This window comes from Mauremys mutica, chromosome 7 (genome assembly GCF_020497125.1).
Source record: "Mauremys mutica isolate MM-2020 ecotype Southern chromosome 7, ASM2049712v1, whole genome shotgun sequence".
NCBI classification, from domain to species: domain Eukaryota; kingdom Metazoa; phylum Chordata; order Testudines; family Geoemydidae; genus Mauremys; species Mauremys mutica.
In genome coordinates this window covers 98,186,920-98,210,382 of record NC_059078.1, presented here as the reverse complement: position 1 = coordinate 98,210,382, position 23,463 = coordinate 98,186,920, and the positions used below count along the sequence as shown (strand labels likewise).

The 23,463-nt window shown below is 38.7% G+C and overlaps 1 protein-coding gene across 1 annotated transcript in view; it reads right to left on the bottom strand.

Moving 5' to 3' along the window:
- Window positions 1-1,772: 1,772 nt before the first annotated feature.
- Window positions 1,773-23,463, bottom strand: part of MYOF (myoferlin) — a 111,296-nt gene continuing 89,605 nt past the window's right edge. Inside the window, exons 39-54 of the mRNA XM_045024898.1 lie at window positions 18,128-18,139; window positions 16,761-16,859; window positions 15,581-15,706; window positions 12,534-12,689; window positions 12,307-12,398; window positions 11,070-11,240; window positions 10,326-10,474; window positions 9,914-10,053; window positions 8,097-8,185; window positions 7,909-8,004; window positions 6,610-6,751; window positions 6,109-6,208; window positions 4,683-4,876; window positions 3,429-3,538; window positions 2,906-3,053; window positions 1,773-2,341 (exon numbers count right to left, since the gene is read on the bottom strand). Of these exons, the coding sequence (XP_044880833.1) occupies window positions 2,306-2,341; window positions 2,906-3,053; window positions 3,429-3,538; window positions 4,683-4,876; window positions 6,109-6,208; window positions 6,610-6,751; window positions 7,909-8,004; window positions 8,097-8,185; window positions 9,914-10,053; window positions 10,326-10,474; window positions 11,070-11,240; window positions 12,307-12,398; window positions 12,534-12,689; window positions 15,581-15,706; window positions 16,761-16,859; window positions 18,128-18,139 (1,860 nt within the window). The 3' untranslated portion in view covers window positions 1,773-2,305. The remainder of the gene's footprint in view (window positions 2,342-2,905; window positions 3,054-3,428; window positions 3,539-4,682; window positions 4,877-6,108; window positions 6,209-6,609; window positions 6,752-7,908; window positions 8,005-8,096; window positions 8,186-9,913; window positions 10,054-10,325; window positions 10,475-11,069; window positions 11,241-12,306; window positions 12,399-12,533; window positions 12,690-15,580; window positions 15,707-16,760; window positions 16,860-18,127; window positions 18,140-23,463) is intronic.

Below are 23,463 nucleotides of genomic sequence, written 5' to 3'. Positions count from 1 at the left end.
GGTTGCTCTATGTTTTGCCCAGCTGCCTCTGGCCTCCACAGGATGATTCTAGCAGCTGGGAATAGGTGGGAAGCAGAGATGACGTAACCGAACTCCTGTTCTCCAACATACCGTTGGGGCAGAATGAGAGGGGCATGGAAATTGCTACATCACTGGAGGATTTGTTTCCCCTACCTAGGAGGAATCCTCCACTGGGTATAAGGCTGTTTTGTCCTGCTGAAGCGATGCATGGCAGCCGTAGCAGGCGTCAAATACTTGTGTATATTTCTATTAAAAATCTTCTCACTGCATTAATGACTGAATTGCCCCGTTGCAGACAACTTTTTTGCGCCCTGCTCTACGTGTTTTTTTAAGTGACATAGCTTGGGAAACAGGACGATTTCTGAAGCTGTTCAGTTACGTTTTTAATAACAGTGAAACTGCCATGCCTGTGCGTACTTGGACAAAGCTTCTCTGGAGACGGGTGAGCTGAGAAGGGCAATACCTGCCACTCTTCAAATTCTAGGTGCACAGGGTTATTCAGATCTCTTATCCTATTTCAGAATTGTTTCTGAGGAATGCTGTCCTTTAAATACCTCTTTAAAGTTAAATGCTTGTCTAATTACAACACTTATAAGCGACCCATTTTCTAGCCTTATAATGAAAAACAAGCCTGCTGTGATTTTTATCCTGTCAGATTTCTGGCATTGATTGAGACATATTTTAATAACGAACGATCAAACATTAGCTGATGCAATTACCGCTTATTTCTGAAGTGTTATTTTGTCAATAGTGAAGTGACAATCCATCTGGAGGGTGATTAGTTCCAGCTCTGAGCTATCATTTATAGGTCGAGGCTCTCAAGAATTTTTTTAACCACCAAAAATAAGGGGGCTATTATTTTTTGACAGGGTGACTGCTGGTTGTTTCACCCCAGCCAGTATTGCTTCACACTCTGGAAATTATTTCGTGCAATCACCTTACTCCAGTTTGTTCAGTGGAATTAAGTCAATGTCATTTGCCCAGTTTTGCTGAAAACTGACAAACACATCTTTTACTGCAGTGGCAGACTTGCCATTTCTTATAATCATTGCAGAGGTTTTTGATACTGATGCATTAATTCCAGCAGCTGTGATAGTCATCTATGCAATGATAGCACAAGTCTTGATCCAGTTAGAATTGCGCCTGCATTACAGAACTTTGAAATAGGTTCAGAAGCAGATGTCATACCTTCCCAACATTTGAGCATGTTCAGATGTACAGTTCCAGTATGGCCCGCTATAAATACAGGTTCAAATCACAATCTGGATCTGGGTTCAGGTCTGAATAGTTTTATTTTTGGTGTAGATAAAGGCAGGGTGGGATATTTAGAATTTTGTTTTCTAGTTCAACTCATAGATACAATTACAAGATTCACACTTGGGTTTCAAACATTCTGATGTGCCAGTTCAGGATCATCTCTAAAAATATTCATCAATAAGTTCATCAGGAAATGAATGGCAAGAGTGGAAATGGACATGAGTGAATTATACAGAAATGTTAAGTAGGAGAGTTTTCCATTTTATTTTTACCAGGGAGTATAAAGATATCAGTTACAGGAAAGATTATACCAATTAACAAAGATAGCTAGATTGTAAACTCCTTGAGACTTATGTCCTCCTGTGAGTTTGTACTGTGCCAAGCACCCTGGCATTCAATAAATAATAAAGCTTGCCAGTTTTGAGATTTTTTTCTCTTTTGTTGGTAAGGTATTTAATCATTTTTATAATGAAATTACTATGACACACTCAAAGTAAATAGTAATTTAGTATTGTTTTATTTCATTTCTATGCTCATACAGTTTAAAGTACGGTTCTAACAATAATTTTAAGTATAGCAATATTGTGACCTTTTGAAAATACAATAGCAGAACATTATTGCACTTTTTGTTTGTTTGATATACAAAAATATAAGTAGTGAGTGTTTTGGTTTTTTTACTAAGTCGAGAGAGAGTAGAAAATAATTCTCAAAATAAAGTATCCATTAAAAAAAAAAGAGCAACTGGAGAATTTTTTTATGAAAAATCTAGTTTAAAAGCAAGGAAGACGGAATTTTACCACATACAGATGTTATCAAAGTCAAAACATAAACAGAACATGACTTTTTACACTAGTCAATACCCCATGAACCTTGGCTAACCTTGGTTAAATTCTTATCCCTTATCTATTTAGTTTAGCATATAAGAGAACAAGGTTAAAACCATGAAGCAAGCCTTGCTGAATTTGGTCCACAGCCTGAGGTAAAACTATCTTATTGCTATTCAAAATGTAAAAATAAATCCTCTTCTTTAGATTGGGTTCACAATCTTCATTGATATATAATTCTAGGAAAAAGGAAGAAAAAAAATCAATAAGCAGAGGCAGAAAAAAATAAGCTGGACATTTAAACGTATACAATAATATACAAAGCAAATATAGTACTAAAACCAGATCAGAGTATGTTATAACTATTCTGGTGAAAAAACAGTTGTGGTAAGTTATTGCATAGTTGTTTGATCTAGCTTATAATGTATTGTATTTCAAATGAAAGTAGAATGAAATCCACAGTCTCCAAAATATGTACTTCTATCTGCATTCCTGCAACAATGCAATCTAGAAAGCACTTTTAAGGCACTTCTTAATTGCCTGAATCTTTTGATTAGAACCAATCAAAATCCTCTATCCATCAATGCATACATTATAAATAATTGATCAATAGGATGAAACGTGTATTAAATTTTAAGATATTGTAGATGTAAGGGTCCAATCCTGCACTCCCTACTAAAACAGAGTCAATAGTTATTCTTGACTGAATAAAGAGTGCAGACTAGGTCCTTGTTTTGACCTTAAGTAAAGCTAGAGTTATGTCACAATTGAAGAACAACATAGGAACATTTAAAAATGCCTACCGGCAGTGAATATAAGAGTATCGCCAGAAACAAGAATACAATCAGTAGGATGATAATGCCTATGAAGATCCATTTAAATCTGCGCCACACAATAAATTTCATTGTCTTGCATGGATTTGTAAACCAAAGGAATGAAGTTTCTGGTCGGCTGCATTTTGAAAGGAACAATATTCGTCATGTTAACAAACAGGGAGAGTTAAATACTTCAGTGCGAGAATAAAACACAGTTCAATTAATAATTAACTATATAGAGCTGAAAAAGATAGATAATTGATTCGTCTAAGAAGACAGGTTCATTAAATTTGCACAACTATACAGAAAAGATGTTGCATTTTTATTCGGATGCGTATGGAAAGAATTGTAAGATAGAAACAAAATTGCCTTCTATATATAAAGTTTGGGAAATTACAGCTGACATCTGAAGCATCATTTGTCAAATGTGGCATTCATAAACAGTATTTTTAGTTTGTATGTAGGTGTCACAGCATTCTTCAAAGTAACTAAAGAAAAAAATATCTCTCACTTTGGTAGGTCTAACTTGGGGTTCATGTTAGGTTCATCTCTTCCTTTACCAGCCGGCCTTTCATCAACCTCTTTTTCATTGAGGATTTCCAGAGTCATCTCAACTTTACCCTTCAGTAAATCAAGACATGTTAAACATATGACATCACTTATCAACATTTTACTTAAACAGCATGTAAAGTGTTTGTTTGGCTTTAAATCTTCTTGTACAGTTTTGGATACGCTACCTCTTCATATTTTCCTCCAATTGCTACCTCAAAATGTGTTTCTGGATTATGACACTTACAACATACCAATCTGGAGTTAAAAATGTAGACACATACAGCATGAGTTTGGTAATCCATCCCCAGTCCGGATTCCAAGCTATATGTTTGGTTCATATCCGCAAAATGTATTGTTTATAATGTGAAAGAAAGAATTCCACTTTTCTTCCAATGACAACCCCAGGTCTGTGTTTCTTCATAATTAATAAAAATCTCAACCTGTATAAGGCTGCTGGGAGCATTTAAAAAAATCAATTCAGTATTGATGAATAGTTATATTTTTATCATCTACCTCATCCCAGGATTAGGGTTTATAGGCAAGTCATTTGGAAGAAACAATTGGATACATTTGAAAAAGTCGGATACTCTAATCAATAGAGGCCAATGGCAAACATACATTCTTAAGGTCTGAGCCTGCAAACACTTGCTCATATGAGTAATCTTGTGAGTTCAGTTTTACTACTACTGTGTAAAGCTGCTTATGTGCATAAGCATTTGCAGAATCACACCCTTAGCCACCTTTAAGCAGTTAAAGGATAAAAACAGTTCCTCATGAGCCAGGTATAGTTACTGACCTTTACAATTTTATTGGCCTGATGCTCAAGCAAATAGTCCGGCTTCATTAACTACAAATTATATTTGCAATGTCATAAAAAGCTTTGGTTTCAAGACTTTCCCCTTACTGTACTCTATTCTAGCTCAATATTTTTCTGAATTCTACATGAGATTAAAAAGTACTTAATATTAAATATTAAAACCATTCAAAAGTACTTTAAAAGTACTTAACTTCCCCACCAAGCACATCTTCCGAACGCTCTGTGTGTATGAATACCCCTAACGGTCCATCTGTCTATAAGCTTGAAAGCTTAATGACCACTAAAGCTATCCAGATCTTCAAAGGAGCTCAGCTGCAGGGGAGCCCAAGTATCATTTAAAAAAAGCAGGCAGTAAGCAGAACAAACGAGGTATTTTATACAATGAAAGAATCGTACAGCCAAAACACGTGAGCCGTCCTTTTCTGTGTAACATGGCCACCACCCCTTCATGGATTTCTGTTCGAAGAGTGAGACAGTCTTGGGAGCCTTGAGAGGGTTGTTTGCCTTGTATTCTGGAATCATGTCTATATTGCATTTTTCAGGAACTTTTGCTGGAATAACTGTGTTGTGTAAATCAAGTTCAACAAAACCTACCAGAGAAAGTGAAAGAGAAAAGCATTCTGTATAACATAGCTGGCCAAACAGCATAGTGGTTCCAGTCAAATCTTACTAGGGCTATACATGAAATGAGTTATAAGGTTTCAATCTGACCCTTGTAGACATCTAAAACATTAAACATATGATATATATGGTAATTTCTCCTTACAGTAAGCCGTGAAGTAGAATAGCAAGGATGCTGCTGGCCAGGACTAAAGTGCATTGATCCAGGTGTATGTCTGGGAAGTGAGAGCCCTGTGAGGACCCCTAAGCACATTCTGTTACTCTTAAACTGGTGCTGTCAGTAAAACTCACTGGGCAAAATTAAAGAAAACAACATCATACACACATTTCTGATATTGAATGATATGATTTAGTACTTTAGCAGAGTGATAAAGCCAATTTTCAGTTGTGTTTTCAGCTCCTTGTAGCTGTTTGCAGCACTGCATAAACTTAGAGCATCCTGAGAGTTACTCTAAGACACTGCAGAGGTCATCCCTGTGCAGTGTAGCAGCAGTATTGGAGACTGAGCTTTACAATGCCTTTGTATGACACCTCCTGATCTGAATTCTGTGCAGTCCAGGATCTTGCCGCAAGATTCCACTTGGGTTCAAGCAGCAAAATTCAGATCAGAATTCAAATAGGTCAAAGTGTGTGTGTGTGAGGGGGAGGGAGGTGGTTCTGTAAGGAAGCCTGGTATACTGTGCACTGCACAAAAAGTCCAATTTTTCCTCAGCATGTTAAATAGTGAATAAATGCTGACATTACTCAGCAGGAAATATCAACACTGAGCTATAGGATTTTGAAGAAGGCAGTCTTAATCAAGTCACCTCTCCTTCTGAATGAATAATCTGAACATTTTCAAAGAGGGCCTCAACCCTGCCTCCATTTGTGTGCATGCAGCTTTTCATGCACAAATTATCTGCCCATGCAGATTTTGCACGCTACCATTTGTATACACAATACAACTTCAGATGAGTGAAAAACAGCTAAGCTTGATTTGCTTGAAGAATTTTTGTGTCAAAATTCCATCATTTGTGATCACAAGTGATAGTGTACAAAAACTGTATGCACAAGGGGTTTTAGGATACAAAATTATACATGCACAAATGGACACTTGGTAGAGGTCCATTTGAAAAATTGGTCCTGCTGCTGCAACTTGAAAATGTTCATTTGCAATCTCTCACTTTCCAATGATGATAATTCTTAGCTGTGAAAGTCATACCCAGGTAGTCATCCAAGGAGAACTTGTCATTATCCCATATCTGAATGATCAGTTTGGGTGGGATTCTGAATTCTGTTTTGTCGAGACTCCAAAAATGCTCCTAAGAATAAAATAATTTCTGTTAAAAACATCTTTAATGTGTTATGGATTGAAAATGCAAAGTAGTTTTCTGATCTTACCAACAGATTTCATTCATGTGGATTTCAGGACCCAGTCCTGCCCTCCTTGCCAACAGAAAACTCCCACTGGGGAGTTGCATCTCTGTAACTAAGGACCGATTTTTGTACCCAGTGAGCTCAATGGCAGTTTGCTTGAGTAAGGAGCATTGGCCGGGTCCCTTATTGTGCAAAATCAACGTACAGGGCCCAATTGTGCCCTCAGCTATGCACATACAACTCTTTAATGGACAAATGTAACTGAGGGCAGAATTTAGCTCAAAATGCTTTATTACCAACTAATGGGTACATGACGTCTTTATATTGAACTCGAGAGAATCCGCACCTTTTTAGAAACCATACAGAGTTGCTCAGCTGGAAAGTATTCAAAAGGGAAAACAAATCTCCAATTAAAATTCCCTTCACCATCCAGTGACCTATAGTGCACATCTGTTTTCTGCTTATTTTCTTCATTGCCACGCATCCAGCTGAAAGTAAAATGCAAATATATTTAGCCGCATGCAGCTAACCTTACTAGTGCTGGTTTATATCGCAACAACATTTTGAAGTGATTGCAAACATGAGGTATAGGACTGTATTGTAAAACGCTGGAGATTGATGCATAGATTTTTGACCCTTTCGGTTTGGACCCGTTCCAGCAGTGTAATAAGAACATAGGAACTGCCATCCTAAATTAAAGCTTTGGCCCATCTATCCAATATCCTGTTAGTACTTAGTGGTAGCTGTGGAGCACGAGTCTGTATATCCCTAATATGTTTTTTTTCCTATTTAATGTGAGTGTTTATTTTCATATCTAGTAAATGCCTAATCCTACTAAGCCGTTAGCCATACGCTATGTCTACACAGTCGCTGGAAGGTGCGATTCCCAGCTAGGGTAGATGTACTTGCGCTACCTCCGCTTGAGATAGTGCCTACGATTAGCAATGTGACTGTGGCAGCTCAGACTAGCTGCCCAAGTATGGCCCCAGGGGGTTGGGTGGATTGTACTCCGGCAGCTAGCCTGAGCCGCTACCCCGTCACCACGGCGACACGGCTAATTTTAGCAAACTAACGCGAGCAGAGCTAGTCCACATGATCTGGGAATCAGACCTGCTGGCTGCTCTGTAGCCCTTGAGGAGATCTTACGGCAGTGAGTGCCTCAGGTTAATTACTAGAGGTGCTCAGGAATCTGACTAAATTATTTTTGTCGGAAAATGCAGATTTGTCTAAATCAAAACTTATCATGGAAATAACAGTTTTGGTTAAACTTTCTCAAGTCCAGGATGGAATTTCGAGAGAGACACTCGCCCACTTAAGCATCCTTTCCTTCATTAGCTGGCAGTCAAGGAAACACTCAATAACCAGGATCGCCAGGTGTTAAGATACAGGCACCAAGTTAAAGTAGTTTTAATCCTTTCCCACCTGTAGACATATTTCCAACTAGAATCAACTTCCAGCTTATCACACTATTGGTTATTTAGTTAGGCTTTATCTCACAGTTATACTTAGACCATGCCAGCGCTGGGCTTTGCATGTGATTATTTTATTCGTGGTTTTATTATAGGTACTGGAGACAAGATTTAGACATTTTAAAGATCTCATTAAATACCCTCACAGGAGCAGGTGAGAGAGAGGTCACCCTTACCCTTTCACATAGATGTCACTCATTTCTTCCCCTGTGATACTTTTTTCATCCAGAATGACATCCTTTGTGTTCCAAATAATCACCCGCATGATGTACCTGAGAGAGAAGATGATTGGGGAAAGAGAGTGAAATAGCCTGGTCTGTGCACCAAGGTCTGTACAGTGCACAATCAATGCACGGCTACTCACTTCTTGGCTTTGCGGGGATTGATGTTGAAGGGAGGGCCAGGAGGTCCCAAGCTTTTGGGGAAAACATCCACCCACATCTGAAGCTTTCCCTGCATTGGTGAAGAAGTCAAGTAAGGGATTTTTGTTGGTTACATGTTTAAAAAACATGCAGGTGTGAAAATTCTGATTGATCCCCAGGGGGTTATGTTAGGCTGTGCAGAGCCTGAGATGGTGCCCAGAAGTCTGTTAGTACCTCTAGAACTAATTTTAGCAGCAGTCGTGGGGCCAAGACCTTCTCCCACTAACACGAGTGCCAAAGTTCCCACTGTCCTTAATCAGAGCAAGGCTGGGCCCTCTGTTTATACAAACTTTGAAATCATAAGAATCACAACTGCTGTTTTGTTTTATGATATCATGTGGCCCCCACAAATGTGCCTGGTGTTTTGCAGCAAACGGCCTATGCCCTGCCCTTGAAGCACTTCTTAGCTAGATGAGGTCATCTTCCTGATTAGTTTTAAAAGGCCAAAATGTGACCATAGTAGATTTATGCTCTATTCCCACTGAAAGTCTATTTCATTATCAGTAACCCCTCAACCATAACAAGAAGCTATTCAGTCTCTCCAATGCCTCTCATGAACGCCTTTCTTGGTGGTTGTAGGACACGCTGTATACAGCACCTACTTGTAATTAGTGAATGCTGGAGAGTAAGGGCTCGATTCATCCCGCTGGCACAAGGAGGTGCAATTTAAACTTTGCTGTGCCAACGCGAGTCACTGTACCCTGAAGAGGATCCACCGCCAAGTAAAGTCAGGTGGGATTTGCACCAATAATCCCCTTGAGGGTTCCCCCGGGGCAGGCCAGTTTTAATGTCCTCCAGGGGCTCCATGAGGGGGCAGAGGCTGCAGCAGGGATGGGATCAACCAGTGCATTTCCCTGGCTGTCCTAGTGGACTTTACGTATGAGGACCCTTCAGCACAGTCTACCCTGAATGAAACTGGCATAGACACTTGGGGTAGAATCCTGGCTCCATTGAAGTCAATGGCAAAATTCCCATTGACTTGAATGGGGCCAGGATTTCACCCTTGGTGAACTGAATGAATGTGTTGTTAGTCCTTATTAATACATTGTGATTCACATCTCTCTCAAGCTTTTTCTCAGACTAAATAGTTTGCTGTGAAAATAGAGGAAATTTTGCAAATGTTACTGGCACAAAAACTCCTCCCCTCCTTTCACTCCTACCTAATGAAACTCACATACGGAAACCTTGTGAAACAGCCTCCTCTGGAGGCTTTGCAAACCATCCCCTTAGCTACTTTCTTGTTTTGTAGTTAGTTTCTTGACTGGGTGGTGGATAATCTGGTTGTCACTGTCATGAACTCTATTTGTGAGATAAAAGATTTTCCAGTTGTGGGAACGCAGTCTGGTACCGGCAGTTCAAACTAAGTGCCTTTATGGTTGCAAATGTATCAGCCTGGTGGAAACCCATGAACTTCACAATGGTAACAAGTTTGGTATCAATGGAGAAGGATGACTTCCAAACCACTGGATTAGGCTCATTCCTTTGCTATTGGATTGGCACTCAGTACGGTCCCTGAAAATACATGTTCATTCCCCTCTCCCACTCCTCTGGTGTGTGAGAAGTCCATCTGGGGTGATCATAACAGAATACAATTCCATTCTATGTAATCCCTCCCTAATGTGACCATGAACTAGTATAATACTCTCTGCTACCCTTTTTCCTTCACCCAACCCCAATTATAGTAGCACCGTGTGCTATAAATGTAGGCATGCTAGCGTTCTGCATCGCAGAGATCAAAGGTGAAACCAATTTATAGTACTTGTGAGATGTTGGGCTGGAAGGTGCTGTATAAGGTCCTTGTCTCCACATGTTCAGGGACCAAGCCCTGGGTTCTAAGGATATGAAGGGCTAGACGCTCTTCACCTGGTCCAAGGTGCTGATGCAATTTTTTGTTAGTCTCTGAAATAAAAAGAAAGAACTGAAATAGGGCTGAACTCCCATGACCCAGAATTTGCATTTAGTAATGGACTGTATTCATACTTTTAAAAATCAAACAAACGACAAACATTCTTGTATTTACCTATCCATGCAGAGAGAGAATGCAAACCTTAGTACAAAATGTACTTGTTTTTTACTCTTATTCTTCACATTATTATAATTTAAAGTTTTTTATTTCTATAAATCTGTGCATTCAAAAGAGATAAACATGCAGTAAATAGCAATGAGCTCACCAAATTCCTCCAAGGTGTAGTCTCGTCCTCCATAGTTAATCCTGCTTCCATTTTCTGAGAGGACAGGAGGAGAGTAGCCTTTAAACCTGGCTATATTTTGCAACATGTGTGTTGGCTTCAGTTGATCTCGCCAGGTATTTACACCTGAACTTTTAGGAAATAGAGCAGATCGTGCAATTAGTACACTACGTGCTGTTTTCCCCCTAAACATCTTTAAAAAAGCGATAGCTAAATAGTTGGTGGGTGGAGTTATACAAGGACTAAATTTTGCTGCTTGACTTTGCTGTATTAGTGAGGGTTTTATAAAGATAAAATTCCATTCAAGGTCAGTTAAAGTTACTCAGTATGTGTTGTTTTAAGCCCCATCTCTGTGTATTGGGAAAGGAGAAATCATTTCAGCGAATTCATCTTATTGCAACTCTTCGTTTTGTATGTGCTTGTCAGATAATTCAATTACATGTTCTCTCTCTGTATGCAAGTAACACTTACTACCACTAACAAAAGGCCGCATCTAGAGAAAGAATCTACCTAAAAATGTGTGGAGTAACAGTTTTTGTAGACTCTTCCTAAAAATTGCAGTTTTTCTTTGGAATGTAGATGATTCTATAGGTACACAAAACAGGTAGCAGAGATGCCATAGCACTTTCTATATAACCAAATGAAAGTGAAGAAAACCTGGCTTTTTCAATATTTAGAGATCTTACTTTACTGGCAAATGTTTGAGGAGACAAAAGCGTGACTTACATGCAGTACTGCTGTGGTATGCCACAATGAGCTCCAAAGCGAGAAAGGAACCTGTTCTCAAGATCAATGATGGTTTCACCAACTTTTTCATCACGAGTCAGCATATCATAATCATAGACTGAAATTTTCAGATCCTTCTCTTGAGGCAAGAAGCAGCTGAGTTCATACATTCTAAATGTACAAGGTCCAGTTAAATATTAATGGTCATGAAAGTTCATTTCTGAGAAGTAGTCATTTTTTAAGACATTTAAAGAAATACCCTTGGTGCTGATAGACCTAAAATTAGAGTTACCATTGCTGTTTTGCTTTGTGCCTCCACACATTAATAAATCTGTGTGTGTTCATATGGGTACTGTGGCTTTAAGAATCCTACCCCTGCCTCCTGCAGATTCTTTAGAACCATTGTAATCATGTGCAGCCAGAGTTGGGACTTAGATAACAGCTATCAACAGTTTAGGGAATGCTCTTCCACAGGCCCTTGTCTGGGGCCTGAGAGCTACTTTTCAAAAATCACTGTTATTAATCCATGTTTTTCATATGTGCAGAAACTTTAAGAATTTCACCTTGCCAATCTGTAACTATGATGATTAGTCTAAGTTTCCTCTGCAAAATTTCTTCATCTAATTTGGTGTTTTGGATGGTATAAGTATCATAACACCTGAGACATGCACTCTCTTATATAAGTCACACTGTGTCCCCATCGCACATACTTTCTAGCAGCTTTCAGATTGTTATAAAGTAAACAAAACTCACAAGCAATGTAGATGTCTATTAGTAATTCACTATATATATATATATATATATATATATATATATATATATATATATATATATATATATATATATATATATATATATAGATCACTTCTCTATATGTACAGTGAAAACACATTTACAGTCTTAAAAACTATGGCCAAATTGTTCAGACTCGGGTGCCTAAAGTTAAGCACCTGAATCCACAGAGGCGCTGGGCACATGCAGGTTCCATTGACTTCAAAGGAAGAGCAGGGGATCAGCATATTTCTGGAGATGCTCAGAATTGTATACAATTGGGCCCTAATAAATAGCCAGCATACAATTGTGAATAAGGTGTCAGAGAGTTTAGAAAATACATAAAAACAAGATGAGTGCAGTGTAGAACTGAAGGTATAATGGTAACGTGATGATTTATTCATGGACAGAGATTATAAAAACACTCTAGAAAACACCAGATAAAAAACATGAGAAAATGAGTTACCTGCCAAAATCTGGGTTGAGAGTATTGGGAACATAATGATCTCTGTCTTCAATTACTTTTTTACTTAAGGTTATTTTTATATAAGGATCACACTGTTTGGAAACAAGATGGGAAATAATACTGTTAGGAAATAATTTTTTTTTTTTAGTGTGCCAATTTTTCTTGGTATCACTAAGTTCTTAAGCACAAAGTTAGCTCCTGAACCTCAAAAAAGTAAAATGTCTCACCAGCCCATTGTTATCCTGGGGTTGGAGATCTAAGGCTCTAATTATATAAATTCGCACAATGCACTCCTGAGGTCCGCTCTCTGGTAACTCACGGAATTGACGAGGAGGAACTGGTACAGCGGGATCATCTGATAATGGATAGATTCTAAAGGAGCCCTAAAAAGAATATGCACCAGAGAATCATACAAGTTAGAGACAGAGGAGACCTTTTGCTAGGTTTATCTTGTCCATCTCCTGCTTTAGGGAGGGACTGTTTTGCATATGTGCACAAAAATTAGACCCTGATCTTGCCTATTGAAGTCAATTGGCATCTTTCCATTGACTTCAACAGGCTTTGGATCAAGGCCAGATCCTCAACTGGTTTAAATCTGTGTAGCTCTTTTATTCCAATGGAGCTATGTTGATTTACTCCATTTGAGGATCTGGCCCAGTGTGTTTATGTGTATTTCACCATTCCAAATATACCTCTGCAGATTTCCTTCTGTGTATAAATCACATTGAAAATATTATTACTAGGGCTGTTGATTAATCACAATTAACTCACATGATTAACTCAAAAAAATTAATCGTGATTAAAAAAATTAATTCTGATTAATCGCAGTTTTAATTGCAGTGTTAAACAATAGAATACCAATTGAAATTTATTAAATATTTTGGATATTTTTCTATATTTTCATATATATTGTATTCTGTGCTGTAATTGAAATCAAAGTGTATATTATTTTTATTACAAATATTTTCACTGTAAAAATGATAAACAAAAGAAATAGTATTTTTCAGTTCACCTCATACAAGTACTGTAATGCAATCTTTGTCATGAAAGTGCAATTTACAAATGTAGATTTTTTTGTTACATAACTGCACTCAAAAAGAAAACTATGTAAAACTTCAGCGCCTACAAGTCCACTCAGTCCTACTTCTTGTGCAGTCAATTGCTAAGACAAACAAATTTGTTTACATTTACAGGAGAAAATGCTGCCCTCTACTTATTTACAATGTCACCAGAAAGTGAGAACAGGCATTTGCATGGCACTTTTGTAGCTGGCATTGCAAGGTATTTACATGCCAGATATCCTAAACAATAATGTGGCCCTTCATGCTTCTGCCATCATTCCAGAGGACATGCTTCCATGCTGATGATGCTCGTTAAAAAATAATGCATCAATTAAATTTGTGACTGAACTCCTTGGGGGAGAACTGTATGTCCCCTGCTCTGTTTTACCCACATTCTGCCAAATATTTCATGTTATACAGTCTCGGATGATGACCCAGCATGTTGTTCATTTTAAGAACACTTTCGCTGTAGATTTCACAAATTGCAAAGAAGGAATCAATGTGAGATTTTTTTACCAACCCAAGGTTTAATAATCTGAAGTGCCTTCCAAAATCTGAGAGGGATGAGGTGTGGAGCATGCTTTCAGAAGTCTTAAAAGAGCAACACTCTGATACAGAAACTACAGAACCCAAACCACCAAAAGAAGAAAATCAACCTTCTGCTGGTAGGATCTGACTCTCATGATGAAAATGAACATGCATCAGTCTGCACTGCTTTGGAATGTTATTGAGCAGAACCCATCATCAGCATGGACGCATGTCCTATGGAATGGTGGTTGAAGTATAAAGGGACATGAATCTTTGTCGCATCTGGAACATAAATATCTTGCGATGCCAGATATAACAGTGCCATGCAAACACCTGTTCTCACTTTCAGGTGACGTTGTAAACAAGAAGTGGGCAGCATTATCTCCTGCAAATGTAAACAAACTTGTTTGTCTTAGCAATTGGCTTAATAAGAAGTAGGACTAAGTGGACTTGCAGGCTCTAAAATTTCACATTGTATAGAAAATAACTACATTTAAAAATAAAACATAGTTCTATATTTGTAAGTTCAACTTTCATGAAAAAGAGATTGCACCACAGTACTTGTATTAGGTGAACTGAAAAATACTATTTCTTTTGTTTTTTTACAGTGCAAATGTAATAAAAATAAATATAACGTGAACACTGTACACGTTGTATTCTGTGTTGTAATTGAAATCAATATATTTGAAAATGTAGAAAACATCCAAAATATTTAAATAAATGGTATTCTATTATTGTTTAACAGTGCGATTAATTGCTTGACAGCCCTAATTTTTACCTGGAAAATTTGTGAACAAAGCCACAAAAAGAGTGCAGAATGGAGTACATTCGATTCCATAAGTACACCTGACTGAGAAACATTATGAGTGAAATGCTGGCCCCTCTGAAAGTCAATGGAAGTTTTGCTATCAGCTTCAGTGGGGCCAGGATTTCACTTTATATGCCTTCATTATATTAAAATAGAGACTGCGTACCATGTCTTTAGCTGATGTGAAATGGCCTTCCTCCATTGAACTCCAATTGAGCTAAACTTATTCACTGTAGTTGACAATCTGGCCTGTTATTTCCTTTAATTATATAATAATGTAAAATGTATTTTCAACAGATACAGCAGAATGGTTTTTGTGGGGGGGGGAGAGGGGAGCTGATCTTTTTATTTTAAGCCTATTATTTCAAAACCACAGTACTAGGACAGCTTCCTGTAGTAACCATTGAAAAATAACATGCTTCTCAACATATGCCTGTGCAGCATTGGTCCTCTGAATTAACACACAAGTATCTCAGGAAGAGGGAGATATATGCTATGTTGTTCCCCCACTGTGCCACTGAAAAGAAAGAGCCTGATCCTGAGAGGCTCTGAGCACCTGCATTTTCCACTCAGGCAAACATCCCTATTTAGCAAGACACTTATTCACATGGTTACATCCTAAGGAAGTCAGTGGGACTTCAGCAAACTCAAAGTGTTTTGCTGAATAGGAATGTATTCCAGCACATGCTTAAGTGGTTTGCTGAATCAGAGTTTGAGTAGGAGTGGTGCGTGCAATGCACCTCTCAGAGTTAAACAGAATGTGTCTGACACAGGAGTAGTCTCAATGTATGTGCAAGTGATACATTCAAAGGGCTACCTCCAGCATTTGGTTAATTTTTCATTTCTGGTACAACAATAGGATACTTTTTTTTTTTACCTTAAATTCTCCTACCACTGACGGGTCATCATTGTCCTCCGATTTGCCTCTGTACAGCTTAAATGTTTCACAGAAGTCTGTCAAGTACTTAAATTCAGGTACCTCCTCCAGTTCACAATCATACACCTAAAGTAAAATTGAAGTGACATTTAAAAATTTAACACACACACCAAGTCCATTAAAAAGCTAGTGTCATTTTGGTGTAGCAAAGCTGTACTCCACTTAGGAGATGTTAGGGCACAAAACCATTCAGTATTATTTGCACTCTTACCTCTTTACAGGGGGAGAAGAACAGAATCTATTTGGAAAATGGGAGTTGTTTCTGGTGCTGCCAATCCCACTTGTGTCTTAATCAAAACCTGAATCAACTGCATTCCCCAACTTCAGCCTCACTTGTGCCCCCATAGGAGTATACATGAAAAAGTGGGAGTGGTCTTAGAAAAGGATATTTCTGGTTCCAACTTACACCAATGCACAAAGAAAAATATTAATTAAATATACAGAACTGCAGTCTCCATCAATGTGCTTCTGAGCTTTTCTCCAGAGAAACCAGTGGTAAAACTCCTATTGAGATCAGTGGTGCAGGATTAAGCCCTTAATATCTGTGTCTAGTCAATAGAGGGTTGACCTTTCTGGAACTCCTTTCACTCCCTTCCCCCTCTCCTCCCCACATGCCCTGATGTGGGAAGAGTCACAACTTTCCTTACTAATATTAAAATCAGAAGGATATTAAGGGTCTTATCTTTCTCTTGGCTTCCCTGTTTGCATGCCCAAAATAATTACAGACAGTTATGTGCCTGCATTTATTTGTGGTCGCATCTGGTATTGAGATACTTAACTATTTATGAACCTACATATCAGGTAGACAGACATCTATATGTCTTTTGTTGTTGTTGTTGTTGTTTTGACCAGGTGAAAATGGGAAACTGACTCCAATCCATTTAGGGCTGTCAAAACACCAGTTTCACTGTTCAAGTTCTGTTATGCACAATATGATACTTTGGAGAGAAGTCAGATGAAACTTGTGATGAGGTTGGATTGCTTACAATTATGGCAATGTGAATAGACAAGACTTAATCATTTGTTTTGGAGACTAACAATCAGATAAAAATAATTGTATGTCAAAAAGAGCGAACATTTTGACCTACCAAAACGTCCCTTTAATTTTTGTATATAGTACCTTTAAAGTGTCATATCCTTTTTGAATATATTGTCCACATTTTTCATGCTCTCCTATTGAACCGTAAAATTTGCTCCACCAATCAACAATCTCTTCTTCCTTAAAAAAAGAAATATCCCTTTTAGTGGTAGATAAGCATGCGCTCCAGCCTCTTTCTATCATCTATAAAACAGAGGCAATGACTAATTAAAAGTATAACAAAAACTATTATTCAAAGGTATAATAAATAATAAACAAACAAAGGTCTGAATCAAAAAGAGAGCAATGAAATTTAAAGTTAGGGCTAAACTGTCTTACTTAACTCATAGGAATTACAATACCGTATCTGACCAATGGTCTGTCTTGTCTAGCATCCTGCCTACAGCAGCACGTACCACTTTGTCTGGCCTTTCTTCTTGAATATGCACCTAGCCACAGCAATCTATGCATTATGGCTATTGCACTGAATTCTAGATACCATGGTGACTGCTCCCTTCAAAATGCATACATTTAATTTATTCATAATACCTAGAGTAAACAGGTCATAAAATTCTTTCATATGAGGGTTAAATACATCAGTTCTGAGACGGGTAAAACTCCCATTGATTTCAATAATACTGATACAGTTAGAATTACATTGGTCCAGATCCTCAGCTGGTGTAAATTGGTGTCACTCCACTAAAGTCAATGGAGCTATGCTGCCTTTATATTTGCTGAGGATCTGGACCATTGACTTCAAGGGGAGTTTTGTCAGAGTAAAGTCTACAGGATATGTCCATTAGGAAAGAGCAGGGAAACCATCAATGAATTCTGGAAACTATTACCTCACTTTTCTTTCCCCTTATACTTCAATGGTGTGCAAAAAAAATGTATATTGTCCTAGTGCTGCACCATTATAGTGAGCAAGGAAATAATTTTAACAGTTTCTTTCAATTATTTTGTCAGCATCTTATAGGTATAGTGTGTGTCTAACTCTATAGGGATTAGACAGGTAAAGTCACCTGTTATTTGTAGAAAGTAATCACTGTAGAGAAAAAACCAGGTAGTAATATGTTTACAGTGAATAAAAACTATGAAAAATATTAAAGGATTGTGATATTTATAGAGGTGATTAGTGTTACTCAAATCAATAAATCTGTTGTTTTTAATAACGTTTGGATTATGTGGAGGCTCACATTTCCATTTTGCATAATTTTCCTAAATTTTCCATTCTGGTCAAATAGTGCAGGCAGCATTTTATTTTGATGTTTTTCAAAAGTTACAGGTTCCTCCTCCACCCCCTTAAAAGTACCAAAACCAGAATACAAAGTTAACTTACCGATTTCTACCTGGAGCTTTGACCTACAAGAAAGCACTAGGCTATTATAAATAAGGAACATTGTAATTACCTTTTCTGTAAGCTGTTCATAAGGATCCATTCATAAAAAAGAGCAAAACAAAAAAAGAGGGTAAATAAAAAAACAGGGTTTATAATGTTTTACATTGGGGGCAGGTGATAAAGAAGGAAAATTTGGTTTTCATATATAAGTTTTCTATTTCACAAAATGTTTTTCTTATTTAGGAATTATTCAGAGATGATTTGTTGCTTTATTTGTTGAACTATAGTATTTATTACATACTCAATTCAATGTTGAAAGTTGTCAGGATTGGGGAATTTATGTTTTGGTTCTTGTAACAATGTTTTAAAAAGTAAACAGAAAATGCGTGAGAGTGTATTTATACTCTCGTGGGACCCAACGCAGCATCCTCTCACCCCCACAGCTTTCACAGATTTGTTTTGGGTGTGCAAGGAGGAGTGTGCAGGATCTGGCCCATACTCTACTTGGTTGGTTCACTTACAAGTGGGTCTAGGACTATCTCTAAATCAAACATCATAATTTTTAATTCCACAGAGATTTTGTTCCAAAGGATCTTCACAGACACACACACAGTAATTTGGGTTGCTTTGCTCTTTTTGAAGACTCTCATATTTTACTCCTTACATACTTGTGAGCATTAGCAACTATTTTATAAGTCTTTTTGTTTGTGTTTTTATTGCCAATTTGCTGCTTTAAAAATTGTGGACATTCTAGAGTCTGAAAAAATGTGAAGAATTATAAGTACTCGCAACAACTTTTGCAACTGCAAAATTAATTATATAATTTACATTATGAATAAGGATCTTCCACGAAGAGTAAATACTGTACCACACTTATTTGGAAGCAATGATTACTGCTAGTGATTTTCTGTGTTTATATCACCCATTGTGTTCTAATTTAGAGGTATAATAATTAGATTGTTGTGCAAACCGAAAGAAATCCAGAAAATAGCATACGAGTATACAAACCAATAGTACTACTCAAAATTCCTCATTTCTATCATGAAGGTAATTATCCTGTTTGGATATTAAAATGTACTGTATTTCAGTCATCATGGCTAACTTTAAGATAAAATCAGAAGTATCCCATGGTAACAAATAATTTCATACTGTATGATGATTTATGACAATTTCTAAAGGAGCAGTTTGCCCTCAGAAACTCTGATTACCTATCTGTTCACCTACAGGTATGTAATAAATTTAAATACTTTGCATTTTTTAATCTACATTTTTTTTTACTAGTTCACAATGTTGAAGATAGATGAATGACAGTTTTTCATGAAAACAACGTTGTTTGCCTTGCTGTGCATCAAGCTTAATTCTTAACTCTGAATTAAGGGGATTTACCACAAAACATAATTATTTATGGTCTCTGAATCTTTCATCAGAATGTAATGTTCAAGGTGCTGACTGGTTTAAGACTAATTTTTTTTCCTGATATACCGTCAAATGTTTTTTCAAACAATATTTTTAATAGCTTTGAAAAAATGTTTAAAATCCAAATCCCACAAATCCCCACCACAAACTGTAAATATGATCTAGATTTTGGATGCTGTTAATATTAATAAGCAATGTTCATTCATAAAATGCCAGTGATTTAGGCTTAAATCATTATAGATAAATTGAGATTTTGGAGAGAAATATTCACATGGCAAAGACCAGATAAAAGAATTTACCAATTTCTTTAGCTCATTATGATCTCATGATGTATTATTATAAATGTTCTTTCATAACAAATATTGAACTGCTATTTATTTATCTGCTCCAATTTATGGAGACCCTGTACTATCAGCCACAGTTGAGTCTTAGCAAGGTAACAGAATTATGTTTTTATTTACTGTTGATTAATTGGTATGTTTTCCCCTGGAAAAATCTAATTTTAAACAAAATCCAAATATTGGTGGTAGGGCTGAACCAATCATTAATTCTGAACTGTAGATATATGACATGTAAAGGAACTGGAAGAACTCCCTAGTAATTGTAAATATACTGCATTACTTGACATAAAAGCATCCTTCACTCCAAAATCTCTCTACAGAAGAATTATCAAAAGAGAAGTGAAAGCCACATGACCAAGGCACCTAAATCCCCACTTGGTTATCTTCATGCATTAGCTTCATACATACATGCACTGCTGTTGGAGAAGCCATTTTGCTGAGTGCTGTTGACATACTGCTTAAGCACTGAAAATTGGAATGTAATTGATGAAATTTCTGCATCTGGGCCCTTAGTGTGTTATCTGTACATCACATAAACTTTCCAAAAATATACTTTTAATTCTTCCAAAGAGTCCTTATATCATATGGATGCTATTAGTGTATGCAATGCAATATTACATTTACTAAATTGATGTCCAACTCTAAAAAAAGTTGTCGAGCACACTGTATAGTATTTATAAGTTTTCCCTTCTATGGGTGAAATCCTGGCCCCATTGAAGTCAATGAGAGTTTTGCCATTGACTTCATTGGGACCAGGACTTTTACCTTAGGGATCTAATTTGTATATAATTATTAATGGACATAAAAAATTCTCAATATGGATTGTGGACTTGGAAAGCATTAACATGATTAGAACAGAAGGCCTGTTTTGTTTCTACTATTTTATGTTAAACAGCAAGTCTCTATGTGTGAGAAAATAGAATATAGGGAAATGCATTATTATGAGGTCTCTAAATGAGACATTAAGATCCTGAATGAGTAGTGAAAAAATAATGTGTACACTACATTCAATGAACACATTAGCAATAGGGCCAAGCCACAAAATTTGGAGCTGAGTTTGAACTTTCCCAACATTCTGGAGTGTTTTCATTGATGACCTCTGTAATATTAAAAAATCTTTACTTGTATAAAGGAAAAGGTGGAGTCACACAAACAAATTAAATCCCAAAGCTGTTGACTTATGCTTAAAATTTAATATGGCTGTGCATAAGAAAAAACCCAAAGAGAAAAAGTTCCTGTATGTTTGAAACATCTGGTTTCCAAATACAAATTTTATCATTCTGCTTTTATTTTTTAAGAAAAAAAAAACTGCTATCAAAATTGTGGACGAAGAGCCTGTACAACTTAAAAAAAAAACCCAACACCCTTTAAAAATATTGTTTGGTTTGTTTGTTTGTTTTTAAAAATGTGTTAATTAAAAGCATCTACAATCAGTCATTTTTTAAAAAACCTGCAAGCTAAGGGACAAATTTTGCAAACCTAAAATCAATGGGATTTGACCCCAGGCTTTTAACAAAGACCAAACTTTTGTAATTGAATTATAAATACCTGTAAAATAAGGTTTTATAATGGGATTGCTGAAAGAATCAGAACTTTGATGAGATTCACAGGACAGGACAGAACAGAAAGAAATATACATGATGCCCTGGGCAGCAGATATGATATGAATTTGGGATGGCCATAATACTAAGAGGGTGGTAAAGCTATGACTGAGATACCCCTGCCATTCCAAAAGGCGTCAATAAATCCTTTATATGATGGTCTTGATTCTCTACTCCTTCCAAAGGGGAAGAAGAGAGCCAGTTGGGGCTCCCTGATTCACAGGTGTCAAACCCCAGTGGCAACTCAAATTCAGGGCCGCCCAAGGGGGGGGGGCAAAGGGGGCAATTTGCCCCGGGCTCCGCAGGGGCCCCCAAGAGAACAGCTGAGGCTCCCGCCTCCGCCCTGCTCCTGGAGCACTAGCGCATCAAGCGGCGTCCTCAGACAGCGCCGCAGTGTGTCTCCGCCGGGGCCCCTGAGCCCCGTCCCGCTCCGAGCCACGTGGTGAGGGGGCGGGGCTGGGAGCTCCGGGCTGAGCTCAGCTCCCTCCGCTCGGCGTGGAGCTCGCAGCCCCGCCCCCTCACCACGCGACTCTGAGCGGGACGGAGCTCAGGCCCCGCCGGAGACACGCTGCAGCTGTCGGGCAAGGCGCTGAGACTCCGGGTGAGGAGGGAGCCGGGGGTAAGAGGCCGGGGCCGGGGGGGTTGGCTAAGGGGCAGGGAGTCCTGGGGACAGTCAGGGCACAGGAGGGGGCGGAGGTTGGGGGAGCGGTCAGGGGGCAGGGAATGGGGGGGTTGGATTGTGGGTGTTCTGGGGGGGTGTGGATAGGGTCAGGGCCGCCCAGAGGGGGCGGGGCAAGAGGGCGCAGGAGCTTCTTCGCTCCCGGTCTTCGCCAGCGGGGGGGTCCTTCCGCTCCGGGGTGGAAGGACCCCCCCCCACTGGCGAATTACCGCCGAAGCGGGACCCGCCGCTGACGTGCAGCCCGGTCTTCGGCGGTAATTCGGCGGCGGGGGGGCCCTTCCGTTCCCGGACCTGCCGCCGAAGTGCCCCAAAGACCCGCGGCGGGGACCCCCCCCCGCCTCCGAATTACCGCCGAAGACCGGGCTGCACTTGGGCGGCGGGTCCCGCTTCGGCGGTAATTCGGCGGCGGGGGGGGCCCCCACCGCGGGTCTTCGGGGCACTTTGGCGGCGGGTCCCGGAACGGAAGGGCCCCCCGCCGCCGAAGACCCCGGGCCCCCGGAATCCTCTGGGCGGCCCTGCTCAAATTTACACCAGTGGAGGATTGGATAATTCTTTACCGTGACCCCTCAAATCACCCCACTACCACTACCACCACACTGCACTCCCTTCATTCCCCCAATGCCCAAGGTGAAGGGGAAGGGGAGGGGCAGTTAGTGCAGAAGGAGGCAGAGAGTTCCCTTGTGTAAGGGGAATGTTTCATTGGCTATCTCTGGCTGGTTCAAAGTGCTTTTGCGCTACATAAAGACCTTAGCTGACCAGAGAAATTCCTCCACCTGCATTTTGTTTATTGTACTTATTTTTAAAACATTTGGAAAGCATTACAATTGTTAATTGGTACCATATTTTGCATGCCTCTCCCTGTTCCTTGTTTTGCCTTGCATTCACAAATCTGGCATCTCCTGGATGTCTCACCAAAAACTTTAAGCTTAGTGTGGCTAAAATTAAAAATTGTCACTTATTTCTTCCTCCAAACCCTCTCCTTTTCTTGCCTTTTCTCTTACTGCTGATAACACCACAATCCTTTCTGTTGCTCAGAAAATAACCTGGGGACATCTTCGACTCCTCTCTCTTTCTGTTTCTCACATCCATAGTGCAACCTTCAAGCTAAATTAGGTAAAATATTTTAAAACAGAAACAACACAGAAGACTCGATATTTTGGTATTTTGATGTTCCTGGTCAGCCATATGCAAACTGCAAATGCTTTCCAGAGGTGACTGTGTCAGTGAATGGACTCAGCCTCACACTACTTCTAGCTGAATGGAAAGGTTGGACAATGGACTGAATGTATACTGTTAGCTGCTTGAACATATTGATACATCTATAGTCTCGCAGCACTCCTGGTACGCCTGTGATAAACATCTGCTGCTT